A 20,580-nucleotide genomic window follows, 5' to 3' on the forward strand; every position below is an offset into this window, starting at 1 on the left:
TGCCAGAGAATCTACACTCAGAACACCTCAGAAACAACAAAACCCAGTACCCCATGAGTTAGCAATCCATGCCACCACTCGCTCTGGGCCACCCCAGCGCCCCCCCAAGTGCAGTTATGGGGCTGCTGAAACCTCCATTATTCCCTATGGGGAAAACCTTAAAGACGCGTAAACTTCAACAAATCACAAAAACCCAGCCCTTTGCCCAATTCCTTTGAAATAATTCTGGTAGCTTCCTTGCCCCAATTGGGCACTACCACCCACCACACTCCACTCTGGGCCACCCCTCCCCCCTGATGTGAAGCAATACATTTTCTGGAATCCCCATTATTCCCTATGGGAGGAATTTAAAAATGGGGGGGAAACTTCAAAAATTCACAAATAATCTCAGGAGTCTCTGATTGCCATTTGGTGGGTAGTAGGCATCCCTAGGTGCCTACCACCAACCCCAGTATTTTGCTCCTAGGTACTCCACATAGGGAATAATGGGCAATAATAATAAAAATTTCAAAATTCACAAAAAAAATCATAGGAGTGTCTGATTGCTTTGTGGTTCGGGTGGTAGTTGGCACCCATGGGTGCCTACCACCCAACCCAGCTTTGGAGGCTCAAACAGGCTCAAACCAGTTCAAAATGAACCAGGCTCAGTTTGGTTCAAATTCGAACCGGCAGGTCAAAACCAATGCCTGGTTCAGTTCAAAACCGTCAAACCAAACTGGTTCAGATTCAAACCAGTTTGCACATCCCTAATAAAGGTATATCTTTTTCCTTCACCCTATGTGAAAGGCTCTAGCAAGCTTCACAGCACCGATCAAGAGCTGCAGATACTCAGAAAACCAGCAATAAAATAGAACCACACCAAAGCCCTAACAAACCTTATGAAACAGAGAATGTTCCTACTGAACAGAGCATCACTCAAAAGGAAGTGTCATAACATAAGCAGAGGCTGGAACAAAAGTGTAGTAAGCAGGGTGGCCCAAGGTATATCCTAGGTGCCCTAGGTATATCCCACCAATGTGCCGCCCCATTTACCCATGGCCCATTTACCCATTTACCACCTGTCCAGCAAGTGGGCAGACAGGCACCCACATGTGCACCTCTCTGCCTCTCCCTGCTTCCAGCTGCTTCTGTAACAGCATGTTATAATGCTGCCTGGCCAGCTGGCTAGCCAGCCTGCCAAGGTGTGTTATAATGATGGTGCCACAGCATTATAACACACACTCCCTGCTCGCCTCTCCTACTGCTGCCCTGCTGCAGTGGCAGCGCATTATGACACATTGGCACATTGCAGGAGTAGAGGGTGGCACAAGAACAGTGGACAGAGACGGCAAAGTGAGCCAGTGGGTGGGCAACCCCATCGGGTGGGCACCCACTTGCTCACCTCCGTGCCTCTGCCTGTTGCTCCAGTCTGCCAAAGCACATTATAATGAGGCTGCTGGCAACAAGCAGGGAAGTGGGATCTCCCCAGGATGGGGAGCACCCTCTCCGATGAACACAGGGGCACAGCTGACACGCATGATTCAGCTAACCGCCTAACCACCTAGCAGGAGGCCAGCTGTGGTAGCACACGTTACCTGTTTGTCTTTGTAAGGCTTCTCTGGCTGGCATAAGAGCTAGAAGTCTTGAAGAGCCAGAAGGAAGGAATAAAGAGCTGAGGCATTTTTATTTAGGGGACAGAAAAATAGGAGAGAACCTTCTCCCCTCCCAGAATTTAAAATAGTAAACATTCTTCAGGCAGGCAGGCAGTTCTGGTCCCTAAGTGCAGGGACTGCTGGCCTAGCTGAGGTGTTGCTGTCTCTAGGAAGCAAGCCTGGAGCTACAGTATCCCTGACAGGCACGTCAAGCCATGGACTGTTGAAAATCTTCTATGTGCATGCATACACAGTGAATTCTCCTTCAGTGCAGGGCCCTGGGTAGAACTATCCTCAGGCCCCCTCCAAGTCCATAGCCTCCAACTGTCCCTATTGACCAAGGACAGTCCTTATTTTCTTGAATCTGTTCATGTAAATCACTGAACCTGTTTTGACCTCTTTGGGATGCCTTGTATAATTTTTGTCATTTCATGTCATACTAGTTTCTTGTCATTCTATGGGATTCTTCTCCCTCTCCAGAGTCGCTATAAATTTAATCTCTGGATGGGTGGATATATCATGTCTCTAGAGCACCTGCATGTAAATAGGTGTACCACACTAAAGTACTACACTAGTCCTCAGCACACTACAGGTGGCAATCAGTATTTAGCAATTTGTAATCATGGGGGTGGGGAGGATAGTTTGAGAAGTAATCCTTGGTATGAGAACTGGTTTTTAAAGTTTATCCCTGTTTTCACCTACAAAATGTTGAAGGAGATGGCATTGACTCATCTGCTTTGGTAAGCTGGAATCATATGTTCTGCATGCCCTTTACTTCCTGTTTTCCATTTGTGGCATGCTTGTAGTCAGAATTGTACACCATGACACCTACATTGCCTGGTCATAGCCATGTCCCTATTTTAAATGCTGATGATATGCAAATCTGTACCTCACTTCTTAATTTTTTCCTGCTACATATATCATATTTCAGCAAATATATTCAAATATATTTTTACAAGTAGGTAGTGAATTGGGCATAAAACCAAGGAAAAGGGCAGAGCCATGTCTTTGGTTTTATGCCCACTTCACGACCCACTTGTAAAAATATGTTTGAATATATATATATATATATAAAAATTATTATTTCTTGTTTACACAGTCAGACAGGTGTTATTGACTGGTTTGTTTTATCCAGACATCGAGTCCTTCCCAAGGACCTGGGATGGCTGAATTTTATCATCAATACTGTTGGTTATTATAGATATGGTCGCAAAATATAGGCTGTTCCCAGTAAAGGTGCTTTTTGTAATTGGCTGATGGTGATTTCTGTGGCCCCTATGGTGTTGAAGTGCTCTTCAAGGTCTTTTGGGACTGCACCCAGGGCGCCAATTACCACTGGGATTATTCTGGCCTTTTTCTGCCACAGCCTTTCAATTTCAATTTGTAGATCTTTGTATTTGGTGATTTTTTCTATTTCTTTTTCTTCTATTCTGCTATCCCCTGGTATTGCTATGTCGATTATTTTCACTTGTTTTTCTTTCTTCTCGACTACAGTTATATCTGGTGTATTGTGTGGCAGATGTTTGTCTGTTTGTAGTCGGAAGTCCCATAATATTTTTACAATTTCATTTTCTTCAACTTTTTCAATTTTATGGTCCCACCAATTCTTGGCTACAGGTAGCTTGTATTTTTTGCAGATGTGCCAGTCTATCATCCCTGCTACCTTGTCATGCCTTTGTTTGTAGTCAGTCTGTGCGATCTTCTTACAACAGCTGATCAGGTGGTCCACTGTTTCATCTGCTTCTTTACAAAGGCGGCACTTCTTGTTTGTTGTGGATTTTTCTACTTTTGCTCTTATTGCATTTGTTCTTAGTGCCTGTTCTTGTGCAGCCAGTATTAAACCCTCAGTATCTTTCTTCAAGTTGCCATTCTTAAGCCATTGCCAGGTCTTGGTGATGTCTGATTTTCCACTTATATTGTGCAAATATTGACCATGCAGGGGCTTATTTCTCCATTTTTCTGCTCGGTTCTTGACTTGTTCTTTCTTGTAGGCCTGTTTTGTTTCATTGGTGTTGAATAGTTTCTCGTTCTTGACCATTTGAAGTGCATCTTCTTCACTGTCCTTGATATATTGTTCAAGGCCTCTTTTCTCATCCTCTACTGTTCGATGGACTTGCAGCATTCGTCTTCCACCTGAGCTGCGAGGGAGGTAGAGCCTATCTACATCACTGCGGGGGTGCAGAGCATGATTGATGGTCATGATTTTCCTGGTCTTACGATCTAGCGTCTCTAGCTCTGCCTGGGTCCAGTCTATTATTCCTGCAGTGTATCTGATAACAGGTATAGCCCAGGTGTTTATGGCTTGTATGGTGTTCCCGCCATTGAGTTTGGACTTGAGGATTTTTCTAACTCTCCTGATGTATTCACTTTCAGTTCTTCTTTTAACTTCAGTGTGTGCGATGTTATCAGCCTGGAGAATGCCCAAGTATTTGTAATGTTCTTTCTCTTCCAGGTTCTTGATGTTGCTTCCATTGGGCAGTTCTATTCCTTCTGTTTTTGTTATTTTTCCTCTGTTTATTATTAATGCAGCACATTGTCTAGTCCAAACTCCATTACTATATCGCTACTGAATATACGGACAGTGTTTAGCAGTGATTCGATTTCTGACTGGGACTTTCCATACAACTTCAGATCGTCCATGTACAGCAGATGGTTGATTTGACTTGATGTTTTAGATGTTTGGTATCCCAGGCCTGTTTTGTTTAGTATGAAAGTGGGGTCATGGCGATTACAAACAATAGAGGGGATAGTGAGTCCCCTTGGAAAATGCCTCTTCTAATGCTAACCTGTCCAAGTGTCTCGCCATTGATTGTTAACTGTGTACTCCACATGCTCATTGCTTTTTTAATAAATAACTGAATGTTTTTGCTGACACCAGTTGTTTCTAAACATTTTAGTATCCATGTGTGAGGCAATGAATCGAAGGCTTTGTTGTAGTCAATCCATGCAACACTTAGATTGGTTTTTCTTCTCTTGCAGTTTTCTAAAATCATTTTGTCAATCAGCAGCTGGTCTTTTGTGCCTCTGGTGTTTGGGCAATTTCCTTTCTGTTCAACTGGAAGCTGTTTGTTAGTTAATAAGTGTTGCATCACTTCATCTGCTATTATTCCAGTTAATAATTTGAACATGGTTGGCAGGCAGGTTATTGGTCTATAATTACTTGGAACTGCACCTTTTGCTGGGTCTTTCATGATGAGATGAGTTTTCCCAGTTGTTAGCCATTGTTGCCTTTCATAATGTGATTGAACTGTTTTGATAGTTGTTTATGAAGGCTTGTTAGGTGTTTAAGTCAAAAGCCATGCAGTTCATCATCGCCTGGCGCAGTCCAATTTTTAATTTTCTTTGCTCTTTCACTTATTAATTCTGGTGTTATTATTAGATCTTGCATTTGTTGGTTACATTTTTTGACCTCTTTCATCCAGCCTGCTTTTTTATTATAATCTATTGGATTGTCCCATAATTTCCCCCCGAATTGCACTGTTTCTTCTTTATTTGGTGTTTCTAGATTTCTTGCAGTTTCTCCTTCTATGCTTCGGTAGAAATGTCTCTGATTCGACTGGAATTGGAGATTCTGCCTGTGTTGTGTAATTCTGGCTTCATATCTGCTAATCTTCTTTGACACTGCTGTTGTTTGCTGCTTTATTATTTCCAGGACTTCTCTAATTTTCCTTGAATCTAGGTGGTATTTTTGGATCAGATACTGTTGGGTGTTTTCACTCTTCAGCTTCTTGTCTTTCATATCTTTCAATTTACTAGCATCTGATCTAAGCCTGGAGATTTTATTTTCTAATCTAATCTTCCATTTAGGTGATGTACTGCTTTCTTTTTTGACAGGTCCACTGATCTTATATCCGAGCTCTTGTGTTGTTATTGTTGCTGCACTGTACATTAGTTGGTTTGTTTCTTGCAAATTATTGGTTGTTATTTCTGCAAGTGCAGCATTGACATCTTTTAATGCCTGAGTAAGTTGTTTTTTGGCAACTGTTTTTAGAGCTGGAAGTCGAACCCTGGTGGTTGTTTGGTTCATGTGCTCAGTTATTTTTTGCTTTAGTTCTTGTTGCTTTTCTATTAAATGGCATTTGGTTTTTTGAGGTGAAGGCAAAGGGGAGGTTGCCTGGTTTTGATTTTGAAACAGTTCAGCAACAGTGGCATCCTCGATTTCCAACACCTCCTCCATCTGCGCCTGAGCAACTTCTTCAATTGGTGATAATTCTTCTTCCATATCTTGAGCTTGTATTGCTCTCTGCAGTTCTTCCAGCTCAATTATTATTATTTATAATATAATTATTTATAATATAATAATTATTATTTATAATTATTATTATTGCATGGTCAATATTATATTATTATTATTATTATTATTATTATTATTATTATTATTATTACATTTATATCCCGCTCTTCCTCCAAGGAGCCCAGAGCGGTGTACTACATACTTGAGTTTATCTTTCACAACAACCCTGTGAAGTAGGTTAGGCTGAGAAAGAAGTGACGGGCCCAGAGTCACCCAGCTAGTTTCATGGCTGAATGGGGATTTGAACTCGGGTCTCCTCGGTCCTAGTCCAGCACTCTAACCACTACATTGGTAAACTGGAGTTATCAGGAAATAAACTCAGATGAAGATGCTTAACTACTGGAACCACTCAAATTCAGCCCCAGATAATGGAGTTAATATTTCCATCTGAGCTGTTTGCAAAATATCTGGGTCTTGGACAAGTCATTTTGGAGCATGTACGTCACCTTAAGTGGTGCAGCGGGGAAATGCTTGATCAACAAACAGAAGGTTGCCAGTTTGAATCCATACCGGTACTATATCAGGCAGCAGCGATATAGGAAGATGCTGAAAGGCATATATCATACTGCGTGGGACAAAGCAATGGTAACCCCCTCCTTTATTCTACCAAAAGAAAACCACAGGGCTCTGTGGGCACCAGGAGTCGAAACCAACTTAACGGCACATTTTACTTTACCTTTATTCAGAGTACATTAAGTGGGCTTATTACTATTATTTTAGTACTAAAAAAAATCCTCTCTTTTGGTTCTACCATCCTCCTCCTCACAGACTACATTACTCAAGTTTGTTAGCCAAAATATATTTGCATTATTTTATATGTATCCCCTCTCTCATAGCAATTTTTCTTTTCAGGCATATGTTCACCATATGCACAGACAACAGAATGTCCGCAAGAAGCTGTCACTTTTTTTGCACGCAGCTATTCATTAGAGTTCTCGTGCTGAGTCTACAGTGAACATATGCATGCCACTGGTCACCATGCAGATATTTAAGTTGGACTTTAAAAAAAACTTGGTGACATTTTAGTTCGTTTTTAATACCTGGAATTAAATTATTAAGGATGTAAAATTATATTTAGATTGTCAATTTATTTTAAATCAGTATTTGACATACCTAGCCTGTTGATCATGGGCAGCAGTTTTTAAGATTTGCTACTTAGGGAACACTTTCCACATTAATAGGAGGTACACCTGAGCATGAAATCCCTGCAAGTTGCAGAGGATTTAAGAGACCTTTCTAGGACACTAGCCAAGCCTGTTGGGGACTATTCATGATCCCACATAAACCAAGATGGAATCTCTATTGGAACACACCAGGGGTGGGCTTGTATTACATCTTAAAGGGAGAAATGAGCTCAGAATAAAATGTAAATCGACCATAACAGGAATTCAGAATATGAATCAAGCTTGGTTAAGAGCACAGTGATATAAACTGCCTAAATGGATCAAAGTATAATTAATTTGCAGCAATATACACCACTAAGGGTTGGGTCTGAAGTCACCTTTTCATACTTAGTACTGAAAGATGCATGGAAGGAAAGTGCCCTGATATACACCGCCCCCCACTGCATCATCTGAAGGATCTACATGGATCTGATAACATATATCCAGTTGACTAAGGACAAGAAATTAGCAGAATGTTTGTGTATCTTATGTGGACAATTCCCACCAAACTTCAGAGAAGACCAGAAAGGGGATAATCATGGGCACTAAAATAACCAATATTTGCATTAAAACAGCATGTTTTTCTTGCTTACAAATATAATTTTGCCACTAATTTTTACATCCCTTTAATCAAAACAATTTGCTATTTAAATTCAACCAACATGAATTCTAAGAGAAAAAGTCTGAACAATGCTATCAGATAGCATCTACGAATCTCAGACATCACACTTCAATATTAAGCAAAGCATAAAATCTTTTCATGCATCTGTATTATTTCTGCTTTGCCATTTAAGAGTAATTATTGTTGACACTTTGTGTCATTAAAGTGATTCTGGAAATCAAAGATGAAACCAAAAGATAACATTTTGATAAATCATTCAAAGTACAAGATCATCAATACAATGTTGTTACAAATACAGTTATGCCATTAAGATAGTTATTCATGCTCTACTAGTAAGAAGGTAAATTAGGTAGGTAGGTAAATTAGATATGATGGTACCCCTGATAACTGAGCAAAGAGAAACCTTTTAAAGTGGCAATTCTCTTATATTTAGCAGGGGGAGAGCAACAGGCCTTGTCCAACCCCAACACAGTATTCCTCCAGTGGCTGTTGATGGTATGTGTCTTATGTTTCTTTTTAGATCGTGAGCCTTTGGGGGCAGAGTACCACCTTATTTATATATTATTTATTTTTCTAAGTAAATCACTTTGTGAACTTTGGTTGAAGAGTGGCATATAAATATTCATAGTAGTAGATTGCACTATAATCTAGATCACACTGCAAGCAGTTTACTCTCTGTTTCCATTCAGGTCTCCCCCGCCCCCCGCCCCCCTTTTAAAGCAGAGAATATGCAACTGACCAGGTATGAACAGAACTCATGCACATTCAGGCTGGTGTAGGCCAGCCAGGAGTAGCTGGGGTATCTATTAGCTGAAGTAATCAATGCATGCCTAAAGAGGAGATAACATGCCATAGAGCATAATCACTGTTATTTGCCACTTTCAAAAAAACATAGTTTAGATTCCAATTCCGAACCATATCTCCAATCCTTTTTGAAGGCAGATTCTTTTGTGCAAGTTGTTGCTCTGCAGCTTCAAGCCCTCTTGAATTATATTAATATATGCTAAATTACACCTAGGTTTTTTCTGTTGCTTTCAGTAAAGTTTTGTGATTATATTTGCACTTTAACATTTTGTGTATGTCAGCTGCTGTGGGCTGCAATTCAAAAGAATCCATAAATAAATTTCAAGTAACTTCTGGAGTCCAATCAGCTGATGAAGACACTGGGTATACACAATATCTATGTCAGATGAAAATCAGGGAGATTCAGCTACATGTCACCTACATGCTGATATAACATAATGACATTCCCCCAGCTCATGTTGAACAGGAGGGACAACAAAATGGGGTTCTATAGATAAGTGAAGCTGATCAACAGTTACCATCACACACACACAGGATCCTCTCCACGACACTTACATGCAAGATCTTCTGCTTGTATAAAATAAATAAACTTCCACGTCCAGTTGACATCTCAAGATTAATCTCAACGGTCACAGAAATATACAACAGGCTCAACTACTAATTACATTTTAAATGTTTACATACAACACAATTTTATTGTCTCATTGATTTTTCAAGATACTTATCGTTCAGCCTGGTTGGAAGCTATTGAAGGGAGATTGCAGTATTACGGATTTTCACCTGCAGTCATTCTTAGTTTGTCTTATGAGGAGGCTAGGGGCAGACTTAAGGAAAGGATTCTGGATGTGGAATCTCAGATTGACAGGAGTCTAATTCCTAGGGGTGTTTTTCTGAATGTTGAAACTGTAAGCTATTCTCCAGCTAGATATTTATCTCTTCTTACAGTACCTAAATTTCGTAGGGCTTTAGCTTTGGCCCGTTGTAACGCCATGAATACAGCTGTGCTGTAGGGGAGATTCCAAAATACTCCTTATCATTGTCGTGTTTGTCCGTGTGGATTGGGAGAAGTTGAGACCACGGCTCATGTCTTTTTGTCTTGCCAATTTTACAGTGACATTAGAAAGAAATATATTTTACCTCAACTTATCCTGATTCCAGGATTAACTGAAATGGACTATTTAAACTTAATTTTAAAAGATTGTAAAGAGGAGAATTTACTCAATGTTGTTAAATTCTGTTACATTTGTGGTGTTATTCAGAATGAAGTTGTTAATTCTAAATGATTTTATTTTTGTAATTCTGGCCATTGGCTATACTAATAAAGACTGGCTACAACACCATTTGAGTACCAACAAATTGATCCCTACTGACAGCATTTGACATGCAAGTACTAGAATATGGGGGCAGTGAGCATTAGCTTCACTAGAACACTGAACTTCTACCACCACCAAATATTTCTAGTGTAGTTAATGAATAGGAAAACTGGAAGCTAAGTCAAGATATCTGTCTGTCTAGCAGAGCACCATTTACTTGTACTGGGGCAGGGGCCCTTCAAGGTCTCAGTCAAAGCCCTGCTAACTGGGCAAAGAGGCACCTTTTAACGTGGTGATTCTCTTTATTTAGCAAGGGGAAAGTAACTGGCCCTCTCCACCCCCAGCACAGTACCTCCAGTGACTGCTGCTGGTGTCTATCTTATGTTTCTTTTTAGATTGTGAGCCCTTTGAGGACAGGGATCCATCTTATCTTATTTATTTATTATTTCTTTGTGTAAACCACCCTGAGCCATTTTTGGAAGGATGGTACAGAAATCAATCAATCAATCAATCAATCAATCAAATAAATAAATAAAGTGAAGCCTTCCCAAGCCTGCTACACAAAATCCCTTTAACTAGAAAAGAAAGGAATGGAGGCCCTCCTCTATGGTTGTAAACTAGTAAAAATTTCACCACAGCCACAAACTCATTAAATGACTGTACATAAATCACTGGCTCTCAGCACCACCCACATTTGCACAACACCAAATCACAAGGCTGCTGTAAGAATTATGAGATAATGCAAAGTGCTTTGAAACCTTAGTTGTATGCTATATAATTCTACTACTCTTATAATAACTTTTGTCCTCCTATCAACCGATACAGTTAAAGTTCATTTCGCACAAGTACTTACGAGAGCAGGTGGTAGTCTGCCACTCTAGACACTGCCCATATGGAAAGGAGATTATGTAGGCATTTGAGTCAACGCATCGTTTTGTACTGCTACACCACATGCACTCCATGCCGCTGCTTGTGCAGTTGGAACACGTTGTCCTTAAGGAACATGGCTTTTTGCAAGGTCTAGCATTCTGATTTGGACTAACTGAAGGAGAAATTAAAAAACAGAAATTCAATTTTTTTGGTCCTAAATCACTTTCTCTCTTTTTAGTATATGTGATTCAACACAAGTATTTTTCATTTTCTTTATTCTGAAATGCTTTCAGGCCATGCTAGTTCATGACGAGTGTATTTAGTTTTCAATTTTTCTTATTAGTTCTTCTACTAAAACTACACAGATTCATACAGTTTTTCTGTGTGGCAACCCTGAGCAACATATTTTTTTTCCTATTGGAGGTGTAATCTACAAATATTTTACTTAGGTTCTGTAGTTAATATATGTGACACCCACAGTCAGTTAACTGTACATACATTGTGAAACAACATGACAGAATATACTTTAATAGGTATGGTAATACATGACCATCTGGTTCTGTTGCATTTGTTAAGCAGTGCATAAACAATAGTTATTTACTTCACCGGTGATATATTTTCCTGTAAAACAGGGTGTATTTTGTCTAAGAGTGTGATTTGTCAGGTGAGCATCTGCCCCCTGGTGTACATATTTGCAGTCAGTACAAATGCTAAGATAAATCCTAGAGAAACATTTTTATACATTTTAGAGAGTATATTTTCACAGCAGAGTGCATTCTGTCTTTCTTAGTAGCATGTATTGTCCAAAATACTAAAACTTATAACTAGAACAAAGAAACAGACATGTAGGTTTTTTATAAACAAATGTGTGAAGCATCAAATAGTGAGAAAAGAATAATTCCTATGTTTCTACAGCACATAGATGTGTATACACCTAAAGAGACTGTTCATTTTTGCACCATAAAAGATCCTTACACAACATTGCCTATTAGTTCAGAAAAAAGGCAACTAAGAGTAGATATGATCAAGGTTTATAAAATTATGCATTGTATAGAGAAATTGGATAGGGGGAAGTATTCCTCCTCCCATAACCCTAGAATCTAATCATCTAATACACATATTTGCAGTGAATTCATGATACACCTCCCTCAAAAAAAAAAAATCATACAATGGATAATTTTTATGTATTTATTGATTTTATACCATCAGATTATAACATCTCATGATGGTATCAATGGCAAGTCCATCAATGGGCCTTCAGCTAGGCTTATGCATAAAACCGGCTACCCCAGTTCGAGTCTGAACAGGATCGGGCCAGTTTGATTTCGCCCCCCCCCATCTAACCCCCCTGTGTTCAGTTTAGGGGGGGCTTCACAAGTCTTTTTTTAAAAATGTAGTACTTACCCCCTTTGGGGTGCTTGTCCGAGGCCACTGGAGGTCCGTGGAGCTTCTCCCCCCCCCCGCTTTTATTTGTTTATTTGTGCTGCGCGTGCGCAATGGGCCTCTGTGTGGCCTGGGTCATGACGTAGTTCAGTTCGACCCCAAACTGTCAAACCAAACCGGTTCGATGTCAAACACATTCGATGTCAAACCCGTTTGCATATCTCTGCCTAATGTGTGGTTATGTATAGCAGGTGTTACCTGTTTGTCTTTGTAAGGCTTCTTACAAAGGTATACAATTTGTAGAATCCATGTTTTATTTATATGTTGAAGTTTCCATGGAGAACTTCAAATAACAAAACCCTTCTTTTTTATGGGAGCAAAGGAAAGAGAATTAATATTCCTATGGTCTTATTACATTGTTTCTTCAGATAGGATGTTTCCATAATATTAATACAAAAATAAAGTCTTCCTAATGCATACTATCATCTGCAAAAATAATGGATTTACAGAGGAAGCTTACAGCATTCCAGTGACTGCATTTACTTCATGAAACGTCAACTTATAGATGTATTTTAGTCTCTTGCAGCATTGTTAGGCATTTTCATTTTCTCTTTCACTTGTTCATGTTAACTGGACAATATAGTAGACATTTCTCATCTATCATGACTGCTATGTCAATTACATTAAAGTAAAATCTATTATATCTAACTTCTTTAATGATCTTTCTCCTTCTAGGCAATATTTATGGCACACAGTTGTGACTCTTCATTCTCAAAAGAGAAAAGTTGATCAATTTCTCTTTGATCTTCTATATTTAAAATCCCGCATAATGGAGGGAATGCAAAAACTTTTTTTATCATCAGAAGGAAAGGATATGTACGGTTGAAGAGGATGTATAAGGTAAGTAAAAAGAGGAACTGGCAAACCTTTGTAACAGACCTAACAATTACAAACATTTAGTTATACTACCTCCATTCCCAATATAACACACTTGGAGTCATTCTGCTACCTCCCCCCGCCCCACTTTTGTGTGTGTGAAACGCAAATTCTGCATGGGAATTTTATAATATTTGGTAGTTAACTATAATTTAAAGGCATCAGCTTTGTGGAACATGTAGATATACTGCATCAGGGATACTATGCTATTGTCCTTCTGTATAGGAGGCATTATGCTATTGTCCTGAACCACAGCCCTTTACGAGATCATTTGAGAACCTCATGTTGTGCATGCCATGCTAACCCATACTACCCACAGGGCTGCAGCAAATGTTCTTGAAAGTTTCTTCAAAGGCAGCATATTGGACCTACCCAGTCAGATGACCCCTCCCTAATACTTCTCTATCCACATAGTTTTTCAATTGTTTTATTTTTCAACATAGTTCTGCTCCTTTGACTCTGCTTCTCGGTGCCCTTTCTCCCTTCCTTTCCCTTGCAAGCCCAGCTTCATTTGTTCACACTGTCATTCAAACCAATTAGCTGTAGTAACCCATATGACTCTGTTTACAAGTAGCCATGATGTTGTCATATCAGATGTAGCGCTGTGACATCAGGAAAATCACAAGGGCTGACGCAACTAATTGCATTAAGCAGTAGTGTGGGTGGATAAGGACTGAAGGCAAAAGAGGGAGATGATGGTGAGAAAAACAGCACTGAAATAAAGTGTGTTTGCAACAAATAACAAAAGTTGGCCAAGTAAGGAGGAACTTTTCCACAGTTTAAAAAAAAAATGAAATGAAGCAAGTAGCTTCAGCTAAGAACGATCCTATTTACTTCAAATGAAAAGAGCAGATTTAGAGACATGAAGAATTGAAGCATATTTTCTTCCTTTTCAAATAATCTTTCTCCTACAGAAGACATCATTGAAGCAAATATTAATATACCATTTTACTCTACTAAAACACTCCAGTGTGACACAAAACTATCAGGTTAAATTAGCTTTCAGAGATATGAGATCTGTTATTAAGAACAGTATTTCTTCTATCCTACCTAAGTCCAGTGATTAAACTTAGACACTTTAACTTGAAGCTAATATTAACTTTAAAGGTAACAGGTAAAGTGTGCCGTCGAGTCGGTGTTCACTCCTGGCAACCACAGAGCCCTGTGGTATTTATTTGGTACAATACAGGAGGGGATTACCATTGCCATCTCCCACGCAGTATGAGATTATACCTTTCAGCATCTTCCTATATCAGTGCTGCCCAATATAGGTGTTTCCCATAGTCTGGGATACATACCAGCGGGGATTAGAAACAGCAGACTCTGGCTTACTGGTCAAGTCATTTCCCCACTGCACCATTAGGTGGCTGCAATATTAACTTTAGCCAGCATTTATTAACTAGAATTTCCCAGCGTTCATTCCCATTTTGCAAATACTAAAGAGATTTGATAAAACAAATGGTTCCACAAGTAATATTGCAACAGGATAGCTCTCTTACCAACAGGCTTTTCACATACAAGGCCATCAGCCATAGCTGTGCATGGATTTGCTTTCAGACCTGCAACCTCTGCCCTTTCAAGATAGGCACAGAATCCGGAGTCATTCGGTTCTCCAGGGAGCCACTGCAATGTCGTGTTCGTAAAGGGAGACATGTCATCCCATCCCCAGTAGGAGATGTTTATCTTGCGTAGACCCACCCATGGCGATATTTTCTGTAAAGCAGAATGAAAAGGGACCACAGGAATCAGTTGGGCAGTCAATTACAATATTGCCTTTCTTTTCAAATTTCATATTAATACTTTTGTATTATATTTGGAATACATCAATAATGGCTTCTCCATCCCTGATGTATATAATAGTTATAAGATTACAAGTAACAAGTGCAAGGACAAAACATCCCACACCAATATGCGAGAGGGAGTCCATCCAGAAGAACAAAAATGCCACTGCCCAATCTACCATCCCTAACCCTATTCCAATGAAGCATTGCCAGAATACATGTAAAACCCTTTGACATCAGTGGCCACAAACATCATCACTACTCTCCCTATCAGAAGGGAAACTGGATCTGGCTGAATGTGGGAAACAAAGCTCCAAATCCAAATAAGCTTTGATGAGAGAAATAGGAGCACAGGCTTTCCAGGCCTGGCTACCAAAGTTCATTTATTAGCACTATTGCCCAAATGGCTGTATTCTGCTGGTATTCTTTGCAGGAGCACAATCAAAGGACAGACAGAAAATCAAACTGTTACTGGACAACAGTTACAAAGAAACATACTTCATTTTAAAAGGCATGTGTTGCCCCCGACAGCATTCTTTCTCTTGACAGATGAACACAGTTATGCAATGGGAAGGTGGATATTTATCCACTCACCTACCCACCTCTGGTGAGCAGCCAGTAAGAGATACTGTCTTAGTCCACCGAAAAACATTCAGTGTGATTATTATCTTGTGCCTCCAGACAGCCATGCAAAGCTCACAAAGATGAAGACAGTTCCTCCCTTAGTGCTATGCAGACAGCAAAAGAGCCTACAGCAGGAACCATCCACAGAAAAGCAGCTCTTCTACCTTGCTGCTGCTACAGCCTACCCTATACCTTGCAGTGTTCAATCAAATCCTAACGGATACATCCAGCTCTCTGTTCATATGAGGGTTTTGAACACAGAAGTTTTGACATACACTCCTCCATCCTTAGATCACAATTCTGGCAATTAGGAAAGCTGGTCAAAGTGGAGGGAAGGGGAAAATGAGAAGTTGTATGCAATAAGAGCATTTAAAGAATTGCTTTTTCCTGTGTGAAACTTTTTGTCCATCCATTTCTCATTCAGCTGCTTCAGCTTGGTGAAAGTCTGTCACATGCTGAGACAATCTTTTCCAACCTGTTGAAATTCCAGATAGGGAAAGATCCCAGGGCCTCTAGCAAGTGAAAGTTGTGCTTTAGCAATGATGTACAGCTCTACCCATTGTGTTGTTTTTGTACTGGACAAGAAAACCAATGTAGCAAATATCCTCCTAGAAATAGGTATCTGGGGGCCAGGGGATTGAGTGTGAAAGACTAGACCTCTTAAAGGATTTGGGGTGGTGGTGGCAGACATTCCATGTTTTCCATACAATCTAGGGATGTCAGATGTTCACTCCAAATATGCTATCCATCTCTGCAGCCATAGTGTAGAAGAAATGATTACTCAATGTCAGGAGTAATCTGGTTCTGACATTTGACTGGTGCTTTCAATGCACAGGTGCCCAAGATGATGTTTGCGAGTGATTATGTTTGTGAGTGATTATGTGATGGGTGGGTAACTACACAGTTGCTATCTACTCTACGACTACCACCATAGCTATTGTTCTTATAACTATTAGGCTGCAATTGAGCTACTGAATACCACAGACTAGTCTGGCATTTGCCTTCTATTGTTTCAGAAGAAGAATTAAGACATTCCTGTTCTGTCAGACACCTGGCTTTGTGAGTGTCAGCTGTGTGGAAACCTGACATGTAATCTCAGGAAAGGTGTTATCTTCCCAATGTATATATCCTTTTTGAGAGATTGCTGAAACTCAGGAAACCCATCAACTGCAATTTCTTCCTCCTATTGATGTACATGGGAACAAATGATATTGCCAGGAGAAACCATGAAAGAAGAAACCGGAAAGGAAAGTGAAAGGTCTGGGGGCACATGTTATGTTCCTCAATTTTTCCTGTTGAAGATCAAGCATAAGAAGAGAAAGAAGAACCCTGAAGTAAACATCTGACTCCAAAGACAGCGTCATTGAAAAAAGTTTGATTTCTTCAATTATGCAACCAACATGAAGGACTTCTGACAAGAAGGTCGCATCTCACAAGACTGGGAAGAACATGTTTGGCAGGAGCCTCGCAAACCTCATCAAGACGGCTTAAAACTAAATTCTCAATGGGAAGGAGACAAACACCCAGAACAAAGTACTAGGAACCAGAGGCACTCTTACCCCTGGACTTTGGGGCTGAAGTGGCCCCCCCAAATCCCTGTGGCTCCCTGTGGCCCCCCAAATCCTCTTTAGTCTGTCCTGAGTGGTGTGGTTTATGCCCTCAAGAACCTATGTGTCAAAAAATGATGTTTAACTTGCATTGGGGGTGGGTAGCTAGCTGCACCTCTGCTAGGCACAAGAACACATGTGACAAAGGTGGAAGTAGGATGAGAGAGAGAGTGCTCAGAAATTAACAACAGGGAATCTAGTAGGAGGCAATGCCCATGGTCTCCAATGCCTCTCAGCCCTGCTCCTCACATTTACTGCAGTGTTAGTCTGAAGAGACTAATCTTGTAAATGTGATTGCATGCCTTCCTGTGATCAGAATGCCTGAACAGACTAAAGTATATCTTGATTTCAATAAAGCATTTGAGAGTTTCCCAAACTATCCTTGTTGACAAGATGGATGGTCAACATTTGAATAATAGTATGCTTGACACAATGTCACAATGAAGGCTAGATTATATCACTCAGGTAGATTCATAGCTAATTGATCAGCTGTACTCAAGCTGGGGTCTCATGAATGGCTCCATGCCAATCTGGAGGGAGATATCTAGTGGAATGCCACAGGGTTCTGTGCTGCTCAAATTTTTATAAATGACTTGGATGAGGGAATAGAGGGGATGCTTGTTATTTAAAAATATTACAAAACTGGGAAGTGGGGTAAAAGCTAAAACCTTAGAACCAAGATTCAAACTGATTCTGGCATGCTTGAACATTGGACCAGAACCAACAAGACAGATTTCAGTCTAGATACATATAAAGAACTGTATTTAGGCAAGGATAATGAAATACTGGGCACTCCATTTTAAGGAGAACATTGATAGATTGGAATTTGTTCAAAAGACAATAACAAAAATGGTATGGGTTCTGGAAACCATGTCCCATAAGGAATCCTTAAAGGAGCTGGGTCTCTTTAGCCTGGACAGTGTAGACTAAGAGGTGATATGATAGCTGTCCAGATAAATGAAGAGCTATCACACAGAAGATGGACTGGATTTGTTCTTTGTTGTTCCTGAGGGCAAGACTAGAACCAATGGGTTGAAATAACAAAGAAGCAGTTTTAGGCTAGAGATTAGGAAGTGTTTCTTAACTACATCACTAGAGATGTTCAACACAGAGACTAGATGGTCATCTTCCAGAGATGCTGCAGAAGATTCCAGTACTGAGCAGGGGATTGGATTTCCAAGATCCCCTCCAACTCTACAATAATATATATTCTGCCCTTGATGGAACTGTCTCGGACTCGGTGGTGTTTGGTAAGCACCCCCAGTCGGGGTGAATGTGGGCAATTTAGCTCAAAAGGGTTCCAAGCAGTTTTAATTTGTGCAAGCATCTGAACTCAACAAAATCAGCTTGAGAGAGAAGTTTTAATTAACAAAAAGGAATTTGTTGTAAGAAAAACAAATAAAAGCAATAAGACTAAGTTACTAGGTGGCCCTAACGTAAAGGCAATACAAATATATTTTAAAATAGACTATTGTAAGGTACACTTAGCTTAAAGTTCCAGATTATGTGTAAATTCCCAGGCGAGCAAGAAAGAGATGCTAAGAGGGGGGAAAGCGGAAACTTTGAATCTAAGCGATAGATAGGGGTCATAATCAACTTGTGGAATACTCTGCCACAAGATGTGGTGACAGCCAACAACCTGAAAGGCTTTAAGAGGGGTTTGGATAACTTCATGGAGGAGAGGTCTATCATTGGCTACTAGTCAGAGGACTATAGGCCACCTCCAGCCTCAAAGTGGCATCTGGTGGGCCACTGTGTGAAACAGGATGCTGGACTGGATGGGCCTTGGGCCTGATCCAGCAGGGCTGTCCTTATGTTCTTATGAGAGCCGGACAACTGCTATACTGTACTGAGACAGCTCTAGGCAACGGGCCTTCGAGCAGCGGGAGACTCACATCCTTCAGGGACAGCGAAGTGTAAGGCAGGAGGATTGCAGAGGTTAGTAAAAGAATGGATGCCCACGAGATAGGTATCTCGGTGGGACCAACTCCCTACGCCAGTTAGGGATGCTGAGTGGAAGGGCACACAGACCAATTAAAGCAGTGATTTCAGCTCGGGTGGCCCCAGTGGAGAGGGGAACACCAAGGTGGTCTGCTGAAGTTCTTGTTGCAGTGGAGTCCCAGGTGTGAGGCACAAGAGAGAATGACGATGTTTTGCATTTAGAGTTCCGAGTTGGAAGGACAAGGGAACACACAATCGAGTCCCCAGCAGGATGGAAAGGGGAACATACTGGGTCATGGATACTTATATCCCAAAATGTCCCTTGGAGTCATATTTCTTTTGTCATACTTTGCTGAATAGAAGAGCCTGGTTGGGCTGGCATGGAACGCATTGTGTCTGATCATCCTTTCTGGGTAGAATGGGGTGTAAATAGCCTATTGTACGCAAGGTTGGTTGCAATGAAAACTAGAGTATACAGGTGCGTCAAAGAATATCCTGTGTTGTGACTGACTCTCCCAATAATTCTATCAAATGTTTCGATAGGCACACTTTCAAAGTCATGTTACTGACTCACCCCTTTTGTTATAGAGTCTGCTGCAGAACTTCTCTTTTCTGCCTTCCCTTCCTAGCCTAATTGCTTCGTTAGCAACAGGTATCTCTCTTGTAAGAGGATGAGGGGAGTTTTAGAGTTCATCCTAAATCCAAAATGACCTTGGATGCCAGATAACTCACAATAGCTAGTTCTAGAGTCTGCTTAGCTGGGCCACCACATAGGGAGAGGGGGTGTTAAGCTAATCCCCTTTGTAATTTGTGTTACTCACAGCCCAAATCCACTGGAGACCAGTCCACTGCCAGCTAAGCAACTTGTCCCCATGTATAACTTAAACTAGTAACATACATTGCGGTGTAGCTCCTGAGCTTAGCAAAAATGCAATCTCCAGGCCTAAAGATGCAGCTGTAAACAGGGAGGCTTCTGGGAGCCAGGCAGAATAAGCTCAGCTAGAAACATGCTTCATATTTTAAAAGCTGATCAAATGCTGACTTTGTTCTTCATTATTCTCATTTGTTTTCTTGTATTATGTTTAAATAATACTTCTAATTATTGATGCCTTGCATATTTCAATATCTTAACATTTTAAAAAGTGTAAGATTTTGCCCAATAACTAAAACTCCACTTTAGCTTTGATACTGTGTGCTAAGCACAGCTTGAACATGTCATACTTTTAAGTCATTTCTTTTCTCAGTATGTTCCCACTGTAGGGGAGGGGGAAATTCCTCTTTTCTGCAAAACACTGTGCATCCACTGAAGCTGTATTTCCTTTTTGGTAATGGGATAGAGGATTCATCAACACGATGACTTCCCAAATTGTAAAAATGGCTTCTTAGAATTTGGAGGGTTAGCAGTCATTTCAGCTTTTTAAAAGAATCTGGGCAATCAATAATTCATTCAGACTCTAGTGGGAAATTATAGTAGACAAAATCCAGACTTGTAGGCCTTTGATTATTATAAAAACTATGGAGATCAATTCAATTGCCAATCATTTAATACAACATAGATTACTCCTATTTATGCCCATATGTAATATGGACATATACATTTCAATTTTAAAT

At 40.2% G+C, this 20,580-nt stretch overlaps 1 protein-coding gene across 6 annotated transcripts in view; it reads right to left on the reverse strand.

Moving 5' to 3' along the window:
* ATRNL1 (attractin like 1) overlaps positions 1–20,580 on the reverse strand; it is a 1,008,890-nt gene that overhangs the window by 773,913 nt on the left and 214,397 nt on the right. For all 6 annotated transcript variants that reach the window (XM_053305805.1, XM_053305806.1, XM_053305802.1 and 3 more), the window contains exons 16-17: positions 14,516–14,729; positions 10,681–10,869 (exon numbers count right to left, since the gene is read on the reverse strand). In XM_053305805.1, the coding sequence (XP_053161780.1) occupies positions 10,681–10,869; positions 14,516–14,729 (403 nt within the window). The remainder of the gene's footprint in view (positions 1–10,680; positions 10,870–14,515; positions 14,730–20,580) is intronic.

The sequence above is a fragment of the Hemicordylus capensis genome, chromosome 3, assembly GCF_027244095.1.
Source record: "Hemicordylus capensis ecotype Gifberg chromosome 3, rHemCap1.1.pri, whole genome shotgun sequence".
Classification (NCBI taxonomy): Eukaryota; Metazoa; Chordata; class Lepidosauria; order Squamata; family Cordylidae; genus Hemicordylus; species Hemicordylus capensis.